The sequence below is a fragment of the Cydia amplana genome, chromosome 16 (assembly GCF_948474715.1).
Source record: "Cydia amplana chromosome 16, ilCydAmpl1.1, whole genome shotgun sequence".
Classification (NCBI taxonomy): Eukaryota; Metazoa; Arthropoda; class Insecta; order Lepidoptera; family Tortricidae; genus Cydia; species Cydia amplana.
The window spans coordinates 15,796,090-15,816,741 of NC_086084.1; the positions used below are offsets into that span (position 1 = coordinate 15,796,090).

Consider the following 20,652-nt stretch of genomic DNA (forward strand, 5'->3'; position numbering starts at 1 on the left):
GAAAGGTGTAATAAGTTTTTTAACAACAATGTTGTCATTTATAGTGTATCCTCGGAATCTCTTGTCGGGACAACACTACAAGCATACATAAAATATTAAATAAATATTATAGGACATTTATACACAGATTGACTAAGTCCCACAGTAAGCTCATAAGGCTTGTGTTGTGGGTACTCAGACAACGATATATATAATATACAAATACATAAATACATAGAAAACAACCAAGACTCAGGAACAAATATCTGTGCTCATCACACAAATAAATGCCCTTACTGGGATTCGAACCCAGGACCGCGGCTTCACAGGCAGGGTCACTACCCACTAGGCCAGGCCAGTCGTCAAAAAATATTAAATAGTTATAGTGTTATTATTGCTTTTCTAAAGTGAAAGATTTTTATTACGTATTATTTTTTAACACAATGAGTAATACCGTTCTCTGTTCATAATCGCTTTCCTCTAAAAAGCGGGAAAACGCTGGGATCGGATTCACTACTGTTTCATCATGTTTTTTAGGGTTCCGTACCCAAAGGGTAAAATCGGGACCCTATTACTGAGACTCCTCTGTCCGTCTGTCTGTCTGTCTGTTGACTCACAGTTGAAATTTTCACAGGTGATGTAAGTATATATGTTGCCGCTATAACAAATACTAAAAAGTACGGAACCGTCGGTAGGCGAGTCCGACTCGCACTTGTCCGGTTTTTGAAGTGAAAACTTCTTTAGCGGCGCTGTGCACTTTTTGTGATGGGGAAAAATTGTTAAACTCGTAACAGGTGTCACGTGACCGTAAGACGTAAGACGGACACGTGACCTGATCGAAAAACTGTTACTTCAATGTCATTGAGTTTTTCTTTATTGATTTAAATGCCATCTAGCGAGTTTCGCTCTAACTGGTATTAATATAACTCGAGTACTAACAGTGCTTAGGGGTGTCAAGTAATGCGACAAAATAACGCTAGATGGCGTTAACCTCAATTATACATAGTGCTGCAGACATTTTGCAATAGTGATTGCCGGCACTCCCTGAGTGCAACCCGTTGTTTTTTTGTCTATGGTATGTAGGCCACCGGCGCCGCTCATTCAACAAGGTATCACTAACTATTATATATTTACATTTAAATCTCTCAGACGATTTAGATTCTACAACTCATTCTCAACAATTACAATAAAATTACGGATGTCGAAGGTGCGGGTCGAATATAGCCGTGGGGACCATTTTTAGGAACGTGAATAAATAAAGAATAAGCCCCTAAGGGCCACTTGCACCATTCACTAACCCGGGGTTAATCGGTTAAACCTGGACTTACCATGGTTACTAGTACAATTTGACTCTGGATTAACGGTTAACCACGGGTTAAAAACAACGCATTTAGGATCAAATGAAGGTATTAAAACGATTTCCACTCTCTGGGAGTTCAGTATTAGAAAAAATCTAATTTGATTGGCCTAATAGAGTTAGACCAAGACAAGTCTGCAACGATTTTGATAGCCACTAGTGAAAGTGTTATTTTAAACGTCAAATTTATATGAAATTATGACGTAGAAATAACACTAATTGCACTGCTTGTGCTATCAAAATCGTTGCAGACTTATCTTGGTCTAACTTTAGTTGCATATGCACACATTTTTCTGTGAATGCATTGTTAAAGTGTCATTTTATGGAACTTGCTAACTATGTAAACAAAAGTCACTAGTAAATTGACATTCAGAGACAATTTTAATATGGCGGTTTGTTTACATAGTTAGCAAGTTCCATAGCTTAGTTAGACGCAATCTACGTACAGAATTATCACTGACAAAGTCGCTATTGCAAATCAAATTATCCGTCCACAACATAAGCCACATTATCTTTCTCGCTATTAAGCACTCGCCTTCTCATTCTTTCCACTTAATCTTAAATAATCTTTTAAATTTTTGATTATACTAAGTTATTATTAACACATTCACTGCCGAAAACCCGACTATCGGGTATTTTATGATTTCGTTCCCAGGCCGGACGACCCGATAGGCGGGATCGTGGTACTACAGCTTTATATGACTAAATTATTGTGGCCTGACGCGGATGTCCTGTTTGGCTGGGTGGCAATGAATGTGTTAATTTATGTATGACTTATTTACGAAATAAAAATTTAACAAGTGTTTTAATCACATTCTATAGATGGTTCCCAACGGCAACAGTATCAGGAACGTTTTTAAACTACAACACAAAAAATTATTGATTCTACAATACTTGCAATTAAGAAAGCATCACCTCGAGTTTAGCTCATTTTGTGGCCACTGGGACTTTTCAAGACACATATCGCCATGTACAGTCAGCAGCAATAGTTGCAAAGCGGACGATGTGTTCTTAATGATCTTGACGCGACTTTATTCTTAATAGAATAAGAGCGCGTCAAGGTAATTTTGAACACCTCGCCCTCTTAGCAACTTCTGCTGCTGACTGTACAGTCTCCATATATTGGACCGTCCAAGGCGCCCACAAACGTCTGAAGTATCTAAACACACCTTTATTGTCAAGGCGTTAGAGTGCATGTTCAGATATTTTGAATTTTCGACCACCTCGGCCTCTCCGATATATCTGATATAAAAGCTTGTTTTTTTCTTAAACTTTACAAGTATTCTACAGTCAATAATGCTTTGCTACAACCCATGACCATACACGGCTCCCTTTGGCATCACTCTCAAAACGCTCTTTGGTTTATTACTACAGCTAGCATCGGATTTTCCAATAAGCAGGGTATTACTGCAATGTTCTGCCGCCAGAGTGCAGCACTAGTGCACATCCTAAACCATAGAGTAACCTATAAGGTAAATGTGGCTAATTCCGTCATAGGGACTATTCCGTCGATTAGCGCTTTTCTCGAAGAACGAACAAAATTGATATAATTGGTCAAACCAATTTGTCAGTAAATAAGAACCAAAAAAACTATATTCATCCTTTTCTTTTGGATGCTAGTAATAGTGTAAGACAAAGATAGTATGATTATCTCTGTCAATGATTGAAATGAGACAGTCCTTTGACAATCTATAATTTCATCGTCAAAACAGCGATAGCTTTTATTTCCAGCAATCAAAAGCTAATGTCTTTTCTACGATTTAAAATCAAAGAAATATACGCTCGTGGACGGAATAGCCCCATTGATCATCCATGAAGGAATTAGCCACATTGACCTTATCCAATTTTAGGTTCATTTAGATGCCTTATTATTCATAAAGTACCTATTGTGAGAAATGTTACTGACTCTATGGAATGTGATGACTTTTAGGGTTCCGTACCCAAAGGGTAAAAACAGGACCCTTTTACTAAGACTCCGCTGTCCGTCCGTCTGTCTGTCACCAGGCTGTAACTCAAGAACCGTGATAGGTAGACAGTTGAAATTTTCACAGATGAGTAGGTATTTCTGTTGCCGCTATAACAACAAACACTAAAACAAATATTTAAGTGGGGCTCCCAACACAACAAACGTGATTTTTCTGCCGTTTTTTTGCGTAATGGTACGGAACCCTTCATACGGAACCCTTCAATACATATTTGGTTATTTTGCTTTGCTTGTAAAACCCGATGCTGACTTATAGAGCTTGTTACGTCTACCTTTTCGCATGTCAGTTTCTGCTGCGAGACAGGGGAATAACATACCACCTTTCCCTGCCTCTCAGCAGAGACTGTTTTAAAAAACGTACATGTAATATCCCTTTTAACGCATGTACAGTCTTAAGTCGCACTGCTCTAACTAATATTGCTAATATACTGACATACATACGGTAGCATCCGTATCTCAGATCATACGGCGGTGTCTCGTCCTGGGTACTTATTACACTTAAGAGCAATAATATTAGGTTATGCCATATCTATATTCTATATTCAGAAATCGATAATACAATGGCGATGATTGCTTATAATAATATTTTGTCTATTTTGCTTACGGTACACTTTTGTTATTTTTGGTATGTGTTGTACAGTCAGCAGCCGAAGTTGCTAAGCGGGCGAGGTGTTCAAAATGATCTTGACGCGACTTTATTGTTACGAGAATAAGAGCGTGTCAAGGTAATTTTGAACACCTCGCCCGCGTAGCAACTTCTGCTGCTGACTGTATGTGTTGTACGCACCCTTTTTATACCACCTGTACAGCCAGCAACAAATATATCTACAGGCAAATTGTTCAAAGATACTCAATTTATATTTTCATTAGACCATGAATTTGTGTAAGGTCTATGTGGCTAATTCCGTCATAGGGACTATTCCGTCTACTAGCGTTTTTCTCGAACAACGAACAAAATCGATAATTTCACCGACAAAGCAGCGATTTCTTTTAGTTTCAGCAATTAAAAGCAGATGGTTTTGTTTCCTACGATTACGCTCGTGGACGGAATAGCCCCCATGACGGAATTAGCCACATTGACCTTGGTTATTTTCGTCGTCTTCGTTCGTGTACGACAATTTGTTGCCAGTTGCACGTGACGAGATCACCGCATGTATTCATAAAGGAAATTACATTCGATAGGGTCGGTGGTAATGCCCGAATAACAGTCAAGTGAAACGTTAATACAAATAGGGAGTATTACTGCAATATTTTGCCGCCAGAGTGCTGCACTAGCGCCTTTAGTAAACCATAGAGAAACTTATACATACTGTACAGTTGCTAAGCGGGCGAGGTGTTCAAAATGATCTTGACGCGACTTTATTGTTACGAGAATAAGAGCGTGTCAAGGTAATTTTGAACACCTCGCCCGCGTAGCAACTTCTGCTGCTGACTGTATGTGTTGTACGCACCCTTTTTATACCACCTGTACAGCCAGCAACAAATATATCTACAGGCAAATTGTTCAAAGATACTCAATTTATATTTTCATTAGACCATGAATTTGTGTAAGGTCTATGTGGCTAATTCCGTCATAGGGACTATTCCGTCTACTAGCGTTTTTCTCGAACAACGAACAAAATCGATAATTTCACCGACAAAGCAGCGATTTCTTTTAGTTTCAGCAATTAAAAGCAGATGGTTTTGTTTCCTACGATTACGCTCGTGGACGGAATAGCCCCCATGACGGAATTAGCCACATTGACCTTGGTTATTTTCGTCGTCTTCGTTCGTGTACGACAATTTGTTGCCAGTTGCACGTGACGAGATCACCGCATGTATTCATAAAGGAAATTACATTCGATAGGGTCGGTGGTAATGCCCGAATAACAGTCAAGTGAAACGTTAATACAAATAGGGAGTATTACTGCAATATTTTGCCGCCAGAGTGCTGCACTAGCCTTTAGTAAACCATAGAGAAACTTATACATACTGTACAGTTGCTAAGCGGGCGAGGTGTTCAAAATGATCTTGACGCGACTTTATTGTTAAGAGAATAAGAGCGCGTCAAGGTAATTTTGAACACCTCGCCCGCTTAGCAACTTCTGCTGCTGATTGTCCAAATAACAGTCAAGTGAAACATTAATGCAAAAGAAATACAAATATCTTGGATTGTTCAACTTCTAGGTTTTAAATTTTCAAAATGGTGAAGGAAAAATGCAAAAATGGAAAAAACGCAGGTTATGGCGCCATCGCTCGAACAGATTACACCATTCCTTTGGCCTACTCTCGGGTAGATGTGGTTTTTTTATTTTTTTTGTGTAAAACGTTTTTTTCTTTTTGGTTGCCAGCAGCTACGTCACATTACGTTACGTCGTTTTACGTTACATGTCAAAAGATGGCAGTCCCTTGTGGCTACATAATTTACTTTGACAATCCGCCTCTATTTCAAATACTCTTTATTGTTAAGTATTAATTTCCACTTGAGTTATTAACGGGCAGTAACCGCCGACCGCCCTACACACGTATTACTGAATCGCGATTAGAAAGGGATTGAGATAGCTGTCAATCCATATTGATTTTGACGTAAGTGTATGGAAATCTGTTATTTCTAATCCCTTTCTGATTGCGGCATGATAATATATTGTTACATTGCACGATCGGCCGAGGCCGCTTACTCTAGCTACGTACTGGAATAAATATCAATGCCGGGAAGAGAATAATGCTGCTTACGCCCAGATCTGAAAAAAAACGGTTAAATATTGACAAATGCTTAACCCTTAAATGCATAGTGATGCATCTATACACACAACATAAACATCAAATGTTATGCATTATTAAACAAATTCTATTTGTTCTTGTATATTATTTCAATAGTAAAACTAATAAATTTTCCGAATTATTACATAAATTTACGCAGTATTTTAATTTATAAAAGTTACATTTGTTTATAGACGAAATGTCGGAAAACTTGGAAAAACCTGGAAGTTGATGATTTTTAGTATGTGATTTTGGGCAGATTTTTCGGGGTTTGTAATTATTTTATATTTACAAATTTTATCATAGGAACATCACAAATAGTGTACCTTTCTGTTGGCAGTTAAGATTTTTCCTATACCCCTTACTAATAGCTATATATTTCCAAAAATATGATTTAGACTATGCAACTTTTAACACTGATTTCCCAGTGAAAATCGATGATATATTTTTTTTTACTATTTTTCCTAGAAACGGCAAACAATTATGTGATATATATATTAATTTCGGGCAAAACGAAAAAATCATGTATTTAAGGGTTAATGCTATGTCCGATCCGAAGTTGGTGGTAGGAGAAATACAAGTGACGCCAACGAATATTATATGTATGATATGCATATGAACTTTCGTGGGGCAACATCTTCATACTAGGTATGTGGTACACTGAGTACACAAACTTGCACCCGCAGAGCGTCCCACGCGTTGCCTGAATAGTCGATATAACCCTTAGTTTAACAGTCAATTTAAAAGACAGTTAAAGCCTGACCAGTAATATATGATCATTGTCAAGAGAGCGCTGTTATTTGCATGTATAGGGCGACAGTTCACTATAGTATGAAAAAATTAGTTCCCGTGAAATTCCGCAACATGGCGCGTGATCATATGTACCTACTAACATTAGTTGTAAGATTAAATGTGTCACTAACGAAATTGATCCTTTGTTGGTCTTAAATAAATTTAATTAAATTTAATTTTTATATATTACTGGTCAGGCTTTAGATGCAAATGAATGTACCAGGAGCGCATAAATTCCTAAGAGGTTATCTTACCCTCAGCGTGGAGTCCCACGAGGCGGTCGCTAACGCAGCGCCATCTGGGGCCAGCTGCACGCGCGACACTCTATGCTCGTGCCCGCACAGCACACACACTCGCTGTGTAGTCGCTATAGCCAGCGAAGAGTGACAAGACTAGTCGACACTAAGTAAATGGAGCTATACTTGACACTTACCCTCAGCGTGGAGTCCCACGAGGCGGTCGCTAACGCGGCGCCATCTGGGGCCAGCTGCACGCGCGACACTCTATGCTCGTGCCCGCACAGCACACACACTCGCTGTGTAGTCGCTATAGCCAGCGAAGAGTGACAAGACTAGTCGACACTAAGTAAATGGAGCTATACTTGACACTTACCCTCAGCGTGGAGTCCCACGAGGCGGTCGCTAACGCGGCGCCATCTGGGGCCAGCTGCACGCGCGACACTCTATGCTCGTGCCCGCACAGCACACACACTCGCTGTGTAGTCGCTATAGCCAGCGAAGAGTGACAAGACTAGTCGACACTAAGTAAATGGAGCTATACTTGACACTTACCCTCAGCGTGGAGTCCCACGAGGCGGTCGCTAACGCGGCGCCATCTGGGGCCAGCTGCACGCGCGACACTCTATGCTCGTGCCCGCACAGCACACACACTCGCTGTGTAGTCGCTATAGCCAGCGAAGAGTGACAAGACTAGTCGACACTAAGTAAATGGAGCTATACTTGACACTTACCCTCAGCGTGGAGTCCCACGAGGCGGTCGCTAACGCGGCGCCATCTGGGGCCAGCTGCACGCGCGACACTCTATGCTCGTGCCCGCACAGCACACACACTCGCTGTGTAGTCGCTATAGCCAGCGAAGAGTGACAAGACTAGTCGACACTAAGTAAATGGAGCTATACTTGACACTTACCCTCAGCGTGGAGTCCCACGAGGCGGTCGCTAACGCGGCGCCATCTGGGGCCAGCTGCACGCGCGACACTCTATGCTCGTGCCCGCACAGCACACACACTCGCTGTGTAGTCGCTATAGCCAGCGAAGAGTGACAAGACTAGTCGACACTAAGTAAATGGAGCTATACTTGACACTTACCCTCAGCGTGGAGTCCCACGAGGCGGTCGCTAACGCGGCGCCATCTGGGGCCAGCTGCACGCGCGACACTCTATGCTCGTGCCCGCACAGCACACACACTCGCTGTGTAGTCGCTATAGCCAGCGAAGAGTGACAAGACTAGTCGACACTAAGTAAATGGAGCTATACTTGACACTTACCCTCAGCGTGGAGTCCCACGAGGCGGTCGCTAACGCGGCGCCATCTGGGGCCAGCTGCACGCGCGACACTCTATGCTCGTGCCCGCACAGCACACACACTCGCTGTGTAGTCGCTATAGCCAGCGAAGAGTGACAAGACTAGTCGACACTAAGTAAATGGAGCTATACTTGACACTTACCCTCAGCGTGGAGTCCCACGAGGCGGTCGCTAACGCGGCGCCATCTGGGGCCAGCTGCACGCGCGACACTCTATGCTCGTGCCCGCACAGCACACACACTCGCTGTGTAGTCGCTATAGCCAGCGAAGAGTGACAGAGACTAGTCGACACTATATAAATGGAGCTATACTTGACACACCCTCAGCGTGGAGTCCCACGAGGCGGTCGCTAACGCGGCGCCATCTGGGGCCAGCTGCACGCGCGACACTCTATGCTCGTGCCCGCACAGCACACACACTCGCTGTGCCCGCAGAGCGTCCCAGGCGCTCGCTGTGTAGTCGCTGTAGCCAGCGAAGAGCAGTCGGCCGGAAAGCGACCAGTCGACGCTGTTGACGCCGAAGATGATGGAGTCCTTGGCGTAGCGCGCCACCTCGCGGTCGGCGCGCAGGTCGAACAGGCGGCACGCCGCGTCGTCCGCGCCTGTAAGCAATAAAATGAAAAATCTTTATTTTCAGGCAACTTTCAACACAAACAGAGAGAGATATAAATATATACAGGGTGCCCGGTAATTAGTGGATAGCCTTCTAACCACCGACAGAGCACCTTAGGCTGGTCCAGAAAATGCACTTATAGGTCTAGTAAAAGTTTCGTGGTTTTCGAGATAATCGAACTTTTCTGTCTTTTTTAATGGCTAGCTCCAATTGAAAAAGACAGAAAAGTTCGATTATCTCGAAAACCACGAAACTTGTACATACATTACATTCCGGCGGATTTTCATTCAGCCGCATTCAATCCGGCTAATCGTCGAACCGCCGCATTTCAAAACGCCCCTGTTTTGTAAAACGGCTAGCCGTAATGTAATACGACGGATTATACAATCTGACTACGACATATATATATATATCTCTCTCTGTTAGTGTTTGTATCTCACTCACCGGTGGCTATAGCGTCCCCGCCGGGATGGAAGCGCACGCTGGTGACGTCGGAGCGGTGCGTGTCGAAGGCCTGCACGGCGGCGCCGGAGCGCATGTCCCACACGAGCACGGCGCCATATATATATCTCTCTCTGTTAGTGTTTGTATCTCACTCACCGGTGGCTATAGCGTCCCCGCCGGGATGGAAGCGCACGCTGGTGACGTCGGAGCGGTGCGTGTCGAAGGCCTGCACGGCGGCGCCGGAGCGCATGTCCCACACGAGCACGGCGCCATATATATATCTCTCTCTGTTAGTGTTTGTATCTCACTCACCGGTGGCTATAGCGTCCCCGCCGGGATGGAAGCGCACGCTGGTGACGTCGGAGCGGTGCGTGTCGAAGGCCTGCACGGCGGCGCCGGAGCGCATGTCCCACACGAGCACGGCGCCATATATATATCTCTCTCTGTTAGTGTTTGTATCTCACTCACCGGTGGCTATAGCGTCCCCGCCGGGATGGAAGCGCACGCTGGTGACGTCGGAGCGGTGCGTGTCGAAGGCCTGCACGGCGGCGCCGGAGCGCATGTCCCACACGAGCACGGCGCCATATATATATCTCTCTCTGTTAGTGTTTGTATCTCACTCACCGGTGGCTATAGCGTCCCCGCCGGGATGGAAGCGCACGCTGGTGACGTCGGAGCGGTGCGTGTCGAAGGCCTGCACGGCGGCGCCGGAGCGCATGTCCCACACGAGCACGGCGCCATATATATATCTCTCTCTGTTAGTGTTTGTATCTCACTCACCGGTGGCTATAGCGTCCCCGCCGGGATGGAAGCGCACGCTGGTGACGTCGGAGCGGTGCGTGTCGAAGGCCTGCACGGCGGCGCCGGAGCGCATGTCCCACACGAGCACGGCGCCATATATATATCTCTCTCTGTTAGTGTTTGTATCTCACTCACCGGTGGCTATAGCGTCCCCGCCGGGATGGAAGCGCACGCTGGTGACGTCGGAGCGGTGCGTGTCGAAGGCCTGCACGGCGGCGCCGGAGCGCATGTCCCACACGAGCACGGCGCCATATATATATCTCTCTCTGTTAGTGTTTGTATCTCACTCACCGGTGGCTATAGCGTCCCCGCCGGGATGGAAGCGCACGCTGGTGACGTCGGAGCGGTGCGTGTCGAAGGCCTGCACGGCGGCGCCGGAGCGCATGTCCCACACGAGCACGGCGCCATATATATATCTCTCTCTGTTAGTGTTTGTATCTCACTCACCGGTGGCTATAGCGTCCCCGCCGGGATGGAAGCGCACGCTGGTGACGTCGGAGCGGTGCGTGTCGAAGGCCTGCACGGCGGCGCCGGAGCGCATGTCCCACACGAGCACGGCGCCATATATATATCTCTCTCTGTTAGTGTTTGTATCTCACTCACCGGTGGCTATAGCGTCCCCGCCGGGATGGAAGCGCACGCTGGTGACGTCGGAGCGGTGCGTGTCGAAGGCCTGCACGGCGGCGCCGGAGCGCATGTCCCACACGAGCACGGCGCCATATATATATCTCTCTCTGTTAGTGTTTGTATCTCACTCACCGGTGGCTATAGCGTCCCCGCCGGGATGGAAGCGCACGCTGGTGACGTCGGAGCGGTGCGTGTCGAAGGCCTGCACGGCGGCGCCGGAGCGCATGTCCCACACGAGCACGGCGCCATATATATATCTCTCTCTGTTAGTGTTTGTATCTCACTCACCGGTGGCTATAGCGTCCCCGCCGGGATGGAAGCGCACGCTGGTGACGTCGGAGCGGTGCGTGTCGAAGGCCTGCACGGCGGCGCCGGAGCGCATGTCCCACACGAGCACGGCGCCATATATATATCTCTCTCTGTTAGTGTTTGTATCTCACTCACCGGTGGCTATAGCGTCCCCGCCGGGATGGAAGCGCACGCTGGTGACGTCGGAGCGGTGCGTGTCGAAGGCCTGCACGGCGGCGCCGGAGCGCATGTCCCACACGAGCACGGCGCCATATATATATCTCTCTCTGTTAGTGTTTGTATCTCACTCACCGGTGGCTATAGCGTCCCCGCCGGGATGGAAGCGCACGCTGGTGACGTCGGAGCGGTGCGTGTCGAAGGCCTGCACGGCGGCGCCGGAGCGCATGTCCCACACGAGCACGGCGCCATATATATATCTCTCTCTGTTAGTGTTTGTATCTCACTCACCGGTGGCTATAGCGTCCCCGCCGGGATGGAAGCGCACGCTGGTGACGTCGGAGCGGTGCGTGTCGAAGGCCTGCACGGCGGCGCCGGAGCGCATGTCCCACACGAGCACGGCGCCATATATATATCTCTCTCTGTTAGTGTTTGTATCTCACTCACCGGTGGCTATAGCGTCCCCGCCGGGATGGAAGCGCACGCTGGTGACGTCGGAGCGGTGCGTGTCGAAGGCCTGCACGGCGGCGCCGGAGCGCATGTCCCACACGAGCACGGCGCCATATATATATCTCTCTCTGTTAGTGTTTGTATCTCACTCACCGGTGGCTATAGCGTCCCCGCCGGGATGGAAGCGCACGCTGGTGACGTCGGAGCGGTGCGTGTCGAAGGCCTGCACGGCGGCGCCGGAGCGCATGTCCCACACGAGCACGGCGCCATATATATATCTCTCTCTGTTAGTGTTTGTATCTCACTCACCGGTGGCTATAGCGTCCCCGCCGGGATGGAAGCGCACGCTGGTGACGTCGGAGCGGTGCGTGTCGAAGGCCTGCACGGCGGCGCCGGAGCGCATGTCCCACACGAGCACGGCGCCATATATATATCTCTCTCTGTTAGTGTTTGTATCTCACTCACCGGTGGCTATAGCGTCCCCGCCGGGATGGAAGCGCACGCTGGTGACGTCGGAGCGGTGCGTGTCGAAGGCCTGCACGGCGGCGCCGGAGCGCATGTCCCACACGAGCACGGCGCCATATATATATCTCTCTCTGTTAGTGTTTGTATCTCACTCACCGGTGGCTATAGCGTCCCCGCCGGGATGGAAGCGCACGCTGGTGACGTCGGAGCGGTGCGTGTCGAAGGCCTGCACGGCGGCGCCGGAGCGCATGTCCCACACGAGCACGGCGCCATATATATATCTCTCTCTGTTAGTGTTTGTATCTCACTCACCGGTGGCTATAGCGTCCCCGCCGGGATGGAAGCGCACGCTGGTGACGTCGGAGCGGTGCGTGTCGAAGGCCTGCACGGCGGCGCCGGAGCGCATGTCCCACACGAGCACGGCGCCATATATATATCTCTCTCTGTTAGTGTTTGTATCTCACTCACCGGTGGCTATAGCGTCCCCGCCGGGATGGAAGCGCACGCTGGTGACGTCGGAGCGGTGCGTGTCGAAGGCCTGCACGGCGGCGCCGGAGCGCATGTCCCACACGAGCACGGCGCCATATATATATCTCTCTCTGTTAGTGTTTGTATCTCACTCACCGGTGGCTATAGCGTCCCCGCCGGGATGGAAGCGCACGCTGGTGACGTCGGAGCGGTGCGTGTCGAAGGCCTGCACGGCGGCGCCGGAGCGCATGTCCCACACGAGCACGGCGCCATATATATATCTCTCTCTGTTAGTGTTTGTATCTCACTCACCGGTGGCTATAGCGTCCCCGCCGGGATGGAAGCGCACGCTGGTGACGTCGGAGCGGTGCGTGTCGAAGGCCTGCACGGCGGCGCCGGAGCGCATGTCCCACACGAGCACGGCGCCATATATATATCTCTCTCTGTTAGTGTTTGTATCTCACTCACCGGTGGCTATAGCGTCCCCGCCGGGATGGAAGCGCACGCTGGTGACGTCGGAGCGGTGCGTGTCGAAGGCCTGCACGGCGGCGCCGGAGCGCATGTCCCACACGAGCACGGCGCCATATATATATCTCTCTCTGTTAGTGTTTGTATCTCACTCACCGGTGGCTATAGCGTCCCCGCCGGGATGGAAGCGCACGCTGGTGACGTCGGAGCGGTGCGTGTCGAAGGCCTGCACGGCGGCGCCGGAGCGCATGTCCCACACGAGCACGGCGCCATATATATATCTCTCTCTGTTAGTGTTTGTATCTCACTCACCGGTGGCTATAGCGTCCCCGCCGGGATGGAAGCGCACGCTGGTGACGTCGGAGCGGTGCGTGTCGAAGGCCTGCACGGCGGCGCCGGAGCGCATGTCCCACACGAGCACGGCGCCATATATATATCTCTCTCTGTTAGTGTTTGTATCTCACTCACCGGTGGCTATAGCGTCCCCGCCGGGATGGAAGCGCACGCTGGTGACGTCGGAGCGGTGCGTGTCGAAGGCCTGCACGGCGGCGCCGGAGCGCATGTCCCACACGAGCACGGCGCCATATATATATCTCTCTCTGTTAGTGTTTGTATCTCACTCACCGGTGGCTATAGCGTCCCCGCCGGGATGGAAGCGCACGCTGGTGACGTCGGAGCGGTGCGTGTCGAAGGCCTGCACGGCGGCGCCGGAGCGCATGTCCCACACGAGCACGGCGCCATATATATATCTCTCTCTGTTAGTGTTTGTATCTCACTCACCGGTGGCTATAGCGTCCCCGCCGGGATGGAAGCGCACGCTGGTGACGTCGGAGCGGTGCGTGTCGAAGGCCTGCACGGCGGCGCCGGAGCGCATGTCCCACACGAGCACGGCGCCATATATATATCTCTCTCTGTTAGTGTTTGTATCTCACTCACCGGTGGCTATAGCGTCCCCGCCGGGATGGAAGCGCACGCTGGTGACGTCGGAGCGGTGCGTGTCGAAGGCCTGCACGGCGGCGCCGGAGCGCATGTCCCACACGAGCACGGCGCCATATATATATCTCTCTCTGTTAGTGTTTGTATCTCACTCACCGGTGGCTATAGCGTCCCCGCCGGGATGGAAGCGCACGCTGGTGACGTCGGAGCGGTGCGTGTCGAAGGCCTGCACGGCGGCGCCGGAGCGCATGTCCCACACGAGCACGGCGCCATATATATATCTCTCTCTGTTAGTGTTTGTATCTCACTCACCGGTGGCTATAGCGTCCCCGCCGGGATGGAAGCGCACGCTGGTGACGTCGGAGCGGTGCGTGTCGAAGGCCTGCACGGCGGCGCCGGAGCGCATGTCCCACACGAGCACGGCGCCATATATATATCTCTCTCTGTTAGTGTTTGTATCTCACTCACCGGTGGCTATAGCGTCCCCGCCGGGATGGAAGCGCACGCTGGTGACGTCGGAGCGGTGCGTGTCGAAGGCCTGCACGGCGGCGCCGGAGCGCATGTCCCACACGAGCACGGCGCCATATATATATCTCTCTCTGTTAGTGTTTGTATCTCACTCACCGGTGGCTATAGCGTCCCCGCCGGGATGGAAGCGCACGCTGGTGACGTCGGAGCGGTGCGTGTCGAAGGCCTGCACGGCGGCGCCGGAGCGCATGTCCCACACGAGCACGGCGCCATATATATATCTCTCTCTGTTAGTGTTTGTATCTCACTCACCGGTGGCTATAGCGTCCCCGCCGGGATGGAAGCGCACGCTGGTGACGTCGGAGCGGTGCGTGTCGAAGGCCTGCACGGCGGCGCCGGAGCGCATGTCCCACACGAGCACGGCGCCATATATATATCTCTCTCTGTTAGTGTTTGTATCTCACTCACCGGTGGCTATAGCGTCCCCGCCGGGATGGAAGCGCACGCTGGTGACGTCGGAGCGGTGCGTGTCGAAGGCCTGCACGGCGGCGCCGGAGCGCATGTCCCACACGAGCACGGCGCCATATATATATCTCTCTCTGTTAGTGTTTGTATCTCACTCACCGGTGGCTATAGCGTCCCCGCCGGGATGGAAGCGCACGCTGGTGACGTCGGAGCGGTGCGTGTCGAAGGCCTGCACGGCGGCGCCGGAGCGCATGTCCCACACGAGCACGGCGCGGTCGGCGCCGCCCGACGCGAACGTGTCGCCCGTGTCCGACGGCGCCAGGTCCAGCGCCAGCACGTCCGCCGCGTGACCCTGGAGACAATACTAGATTGTACAACAGGTGACGATTGTACGCATTGTTAAATCTTAGTGTAAGTTTGTATAGTATAAGTCTGTTTATTTAGTTCCGATCACAATGCTATCCTAAAACTATTGTCACACCTCCTAGTGGGAATTGTCTTAGGATGTAGGCTATATCTACCATTTTGTAATTCTACCTGTAAATATTATTGGCCTGTATCTGTTTTTTTCCCCAACAAAGAAAATAAAAAAAAATAAAAGTGCATAAAGTGAGCCATTTTAATCCGCGGCAATTTAAGACTCCGTCACACAGGCGCGTTTTGCTGGCGGGGTGTGAGCGGGGCGCGACGCTCACGCCTCGCGCGCGCGATCTGCGCGTGGCCGCAGCGCGCTTCCCCCGCTTTGATCGCGCCCGCGCAGTCACACACAACCACAGACTTGTCATTCTCGCGCTCGCGCTTGACAGACAGCTGAAGTGTGCGAAAGGGAAGCCATCACGTATATGAACATCGCATGAGTGCGAAAGAGTCAGACTACAAATGAGAAAACGTGACCATTTTTGAGTTTGACGACGGCCGCGGACGGCCAAGAGCGTATCACGGTAATTTTCAATTTGAAAAATATACACAAATTCGACAGAAAACAATTTGATAAAGTAATACAATGAAGATAGTGTCTTGTAGTGTACCGGATTTCAGTGTCACAGGGCCAAATAAACCTAGCAAATACTCATTTCAGAGGAATAATGATATTCCGAGCGAAATTTTCTTAACGATATTTTGTCAAATTAACAGCATAAAAAGTGTAAGAAGCCGGTTTATACAGTTGATTATAAGTTTTTCTTCCTTTGTGTGCTAATATTTTATCATATTACTCGATAATTTAAAATATTTTGTGTAAAAACATAAACTGTTACTTTACGCTAGGGCTTGACAAAATGTTCAGATGACAGTATCGATAACTTGTCGGTATATTAATAGCTATGTAATCATTTCTTCACAAGACATAATTAAGATATTAACCTTTATAACCGACTTCAAATAATAACGATTGTTATACCCTTTTTGAAGGTGCAGATGTTTAGGAATAAATTTAAACTTCACTTTCCAACACAGTAAGAGCAGGCGTGTATCACTCCGCGATTTCATCGCTTTGCTACAGGTAGCTAAAAGTACATCCGTACGGCCCCAATTTTGGGGAAAGCCATAAGCCGCGCGTGGCGCTGTCTCCACCTAGCGGCCATATCTGTGCTGATCGTAACAGACGCGTTTTGTTAGAGAATGAGTATTCTGTACTTAGTACTATTATTTATTCTGTGGTAAGAGTTAGACTAAGATAAGGCTGTAACGATTTTGATAGCACACGCAGTGCAGGTGTTATTTTATACATCATAATGTCGTAGAGTTTTAACGTTTAAAATAACACATTTGAAAAAGTAGTCGATAAAGCAATCAAACACCGACAGATTATTAATATGTTGTAACATGACATCACTATTTTTGATCTCACATAGACAATTTACGCACACACTTGCATTTCATTTTTGGTCGCACTTTTGAAGATTGACAGTTGTTCTTGTCTATTCTAATTCTATGCACACAACACAACACAGCGCGCGTTGCGAACGGTTTGGGTTGTGAGCGCGGCGCTGGCGCCCCGCTCACGCCGCGCTCGCAAAACGTGCCTGTGTGACGAAGCCTTTATTGGTCCGAGCACAGCTAATACCGATATTATAGTCGAGGATAAAAATGGACATTTATGCCTGAGTTATACACTCTGCTTTTCACTTCGATTGTGAGTAAAATACACAAAAATATGCAATATTTTAGGTTATTTTACCGTATTTATTCTAGAATAAAGAAAATTGTGCTTGGGCCGGTCGGACGCCGGGAGGGCTGGCAGTTTGTATGGCAGATTTTGGACTTTATTGCTAAGTCAATAAAGGTCGTAATAGATGACTTTACTTTATGCACTAGAGCTTAAAAACCGATTTTATGTCGTCTACGCATGAGCATGCATGCATGCATGAGAAATGAAAATGATCAATTATTATTTTCTTATACTACTACGAAAGCTAACATGACCTAATACCACCTACTTTAAAACCTATGATGTACCTGGAAAGTCTGCAGTAACTGTCCAGATTCCACGTCCCACAGCGCAGCAGAACCATCTCCAGACCCAGTCAACAGCTGTCGATCCGCGTGCAGGAACAGAACATACGAGACATAGGATGTGTGCGTCGCGACGGTGCGCTTGCGGGTGGCGCCCTCTTCTTTGGACCTATTAAACCTATTATGTACCTGGAAAGTCTGCAGTAATTGTCCAGATTCCACATCCCACAGCGCAGCAGAACCATCCCCAGAACCCGTCAACAGCTGTCGATCCGTGCGCGGGAACAGAACAGATGAGACGTAGGACGTGTGCGTCGCGACGGTGCGCTTGCTGGTGGCGCCCTCTTCTTTGGACCTATTCAACTTATGATGTACCTGGAAAGTCTGCAGTAACTGTCCAGATTCCACGTCCCACAGCGCAGCAGAACCATCCCCAGATCCAGTCAACAGCTGTCGATCCGTGCGCGGGAACAGAACAGATCAGACGTAGGACGTGTGCGTTGCGACGGTGCGCTTGCTGGTGGCGCCCTCTTCTTTGGACCTATTAAACCTATGATGTACCTGGAAAGTCTGCAGTAACTGTCCAGATTCCACGTCCCACAGCGCAGCAGAACCATCCCCAGATCCAGTCAACAGCTGTCGATCCGTGCGCGGGAACAGAACAGATCAGACGTAGGACGTGTGCGTTGCGACGGTGCGCTTGCTGGTGGCGCCCTCTTCTTTGGACCTATTAAACCTATGATGTACCTGGAAAGTCTGCAGTAATTGTCCAGATTCCACATCCCACAGCGCAGCAGATCCGTCCCCAGATCCGGTTAGTAACTGTCTGTCAGTGCGTGGAAACAGAACAGATGAGACGTAGGAGGTGTGCGTCGCGACGGTGCGCTTGCGGGTGGCGCCCTCTTCCTTGTTCTCTTCTCCGAGAGGAAACACTGTCACTTTGTTATCGAGGCCACTGTGGACAAGGTTAGTCATTATTGGTATTGTTTTCACGATAGAATATTTGGGACAGACGAATCTATTGCTAATAATACACTAGAGTATGGTTAAAATTTTGAGAAATTCTGCTAGGTAAGAAAGCTTCTTTATTTATTTATATTTTATTTATTTATACACACTACTAATTGACAATGATTTCAAGAAATAATTATTATAGCCAGCATCAGCAATCATAATCCTAGCTTCTCCAACAAGTTTTGAAACATATAATATAATAATATAATAATTTATTTGCAAAAATGTCTTAGTTTCGTATCGACAATTTAATTGAGCCCTCACCCCGCAGCCACCATGTTTCCTGAGGGTGCATAAGCGCAGGCCATGACCCAAGTGCTGGGCATAGCAATGGTCAGCTCCTTGGTGGCTGAGAATGCATCCCAGATGATCACCTTGCCATCCTACAACACATATTTGTAAACTTATTAAATATCAAATTGAGCTGAAATTAGGGATACTTATGAAAGTTGAAAAGACCAGTGACAAAATGTAATATATTTTTGACATAATGATGATGGAGACCAAAGGCTATAAGAATTCTGTGATAAACATCATTGAGAGTTAGGGCTCATTTAGACAGGGTGCGAACTCGCATGCGATTTTAGTTACACTGCGGACCAGTGAGGTTACAACAATTCAGCTGACTGATCAAATAACGCAATGTAATGAAACTCGCATGCGAGTTCTCGCACTGTCTAAATGAGCCCTTAATTTGTTAAATTGCTTGAGAAGTAGTAGACAACTGATGATAAAAAAGTTCATACAGTTCACAATAAAAGTTTTTATCTAAAACGATACATTTGCAGATTCTTGCATAAAGAAAACACTTAAAGGCTGCAACTAAGTACCTGTGAGGAGGAGACAATATGGCGTTTGTCCTGCGACCAGTCGGAGCAGAGCACCTTGGCCTGGTGGCCCTTGAGGACCCGCCGTGGCTTCAGGTTGGGGAAATTGATGGCCTCCAGGCGCTCAGCCACACTTGCCACTGTAAACAAAGTGGGTATTAAATGAGTCGCTCAACTTCAGACTCGGGTAAATCCATCAGTCAGATTATGCGATTTTGTTACTTAGAAAAGGTAATATTTGCTGAGAGTCAAATGGATTTACCCGAGTTAGAAGTTAACCAACACAAATGAAGTCCTGTCCTACAAAAACAATAGGTATCGGGCAATAGGTATGGGGTTGATGACCATACCATTGAGGATTTAGATGCTGAAATAACTATATGTACAGTTATTATTTAAAACCTTGTTGTTATAAAACAGACGCATTGCACATAGACTCTCATATATTAACCCGCCTGTTGCTATCTCTATTGCATGTGCATAATTATATTACTGTCCAGCCCATGATGCCGGTTGCGAGTTGCCTGCGACAGTGAATTTCCCACTTCTCATTTATTTCTAAGCTTTTATGGTATTGTTTGCAGACGTTTCTGCTCAATGCAAAATTAAATTGAATACATTTTGCTGTTGTTTTGTATAACAACTTATAGATCACAAAAAATCTAAAGCTAATTAAGAGATTATTAATCACTGTTTATTTACATGCAACGAATATTTAAATACAGTTACATGTGTATTACAGTATGTCACCTGTATACTATCACTATGAAAATATATTATTTAGGTCTAAGCTAGGTCCTAAAAAAGTTGAACCACAGAGGTAAGAGATAACAGGAAGCAGTCCGGAAAGTTCACTCACGCGTGACATCGTTGAGCTTCTGTCGCTCCTCTTCTAACTTCTGCTTGAGCGCCTCTGCCTCTCGCAGCAGCGACTCCAGGGTCTCCTCGGGGCTGGCGCCGCCCGCGCCCGCGCCCGCCTGCGGCGCCGCGCCGCCCGTGTCCGCCGCCATCCCCGACAGCCTGCCCCCGAAGCCCCGAGGGCTCACTGGCACATCCCGCCTGAGTAACACGAACTCTACAAATTAACAACCGCACCACGGCGCCTGCCTGCGCGGTTCACACCCCGCTTCAGGCGTTCCACTTAACACTAATCGAACATCACCACACTCCCGCGCCAACTCTGCTCGTTTTGTATCATAAATTACTTTTCAGCGCAATCAATAAAGGTTTTCACTCAACTTCGATTCGACAAATGTCAAAAGCCGGAAACGAGGTCGCGCCACAGATTGTACA

The 20,652-nt window shown here is 48.4% G+C and overlaps 2 protein-coding genes across 2 annotated transcripts; both read right to left on the minus strand.

Annotated features, from left to right (window-relative positions):
• Window positions 1-7,218: 7,218 nt before the first annotated feature.
• On the minus strand, window positions 7,219-9,559 carry LOC134655481 (WD repeat-containing protein 38-like). Its single transcript, XM_063510945.1, has 10 exons — window positions 9,452-9,559; window positions 8,716-8,996; window positions 8,538-8,639; window positions 8,359-8,460; window positions 8,180-8,281; window positions 8,001-8,102; window positions 7,822-7,923; window positions 7,643-7,744; window positions 7,464-7,565; window positions 7,219-7,386 (listed from the first exon to the last, which is right to left on the minus strand). Exons 1-10 carry the CDS (start codon window positions 9,543-9,545, stop codon window positions 7,219-7,221), a joined length of 1,257 nt encoding a protein of 418 aa, XP_063367015.1. The 5' UTR covers window positions 9,546-9,559.
• A 5,500-nt stretch (window positions 9,560-15,059) lies between these two features.
• Window positions 15,060-20,652, minus strand: LOC134655482 (guanine nucleotide-binding protein subunit beta-5). The gene is given in 5 exon segments (XM_063510946.1): window positions 15,060-15,416; window positions 18,266-18,473; window positions 18,797-18,915; window positions 19,363-19,499; window positions 20,219-20,652. Coding segments are annotated over 5 exon segments (972 nt in total). The 5' UTR covers window positions 20,370-20,652.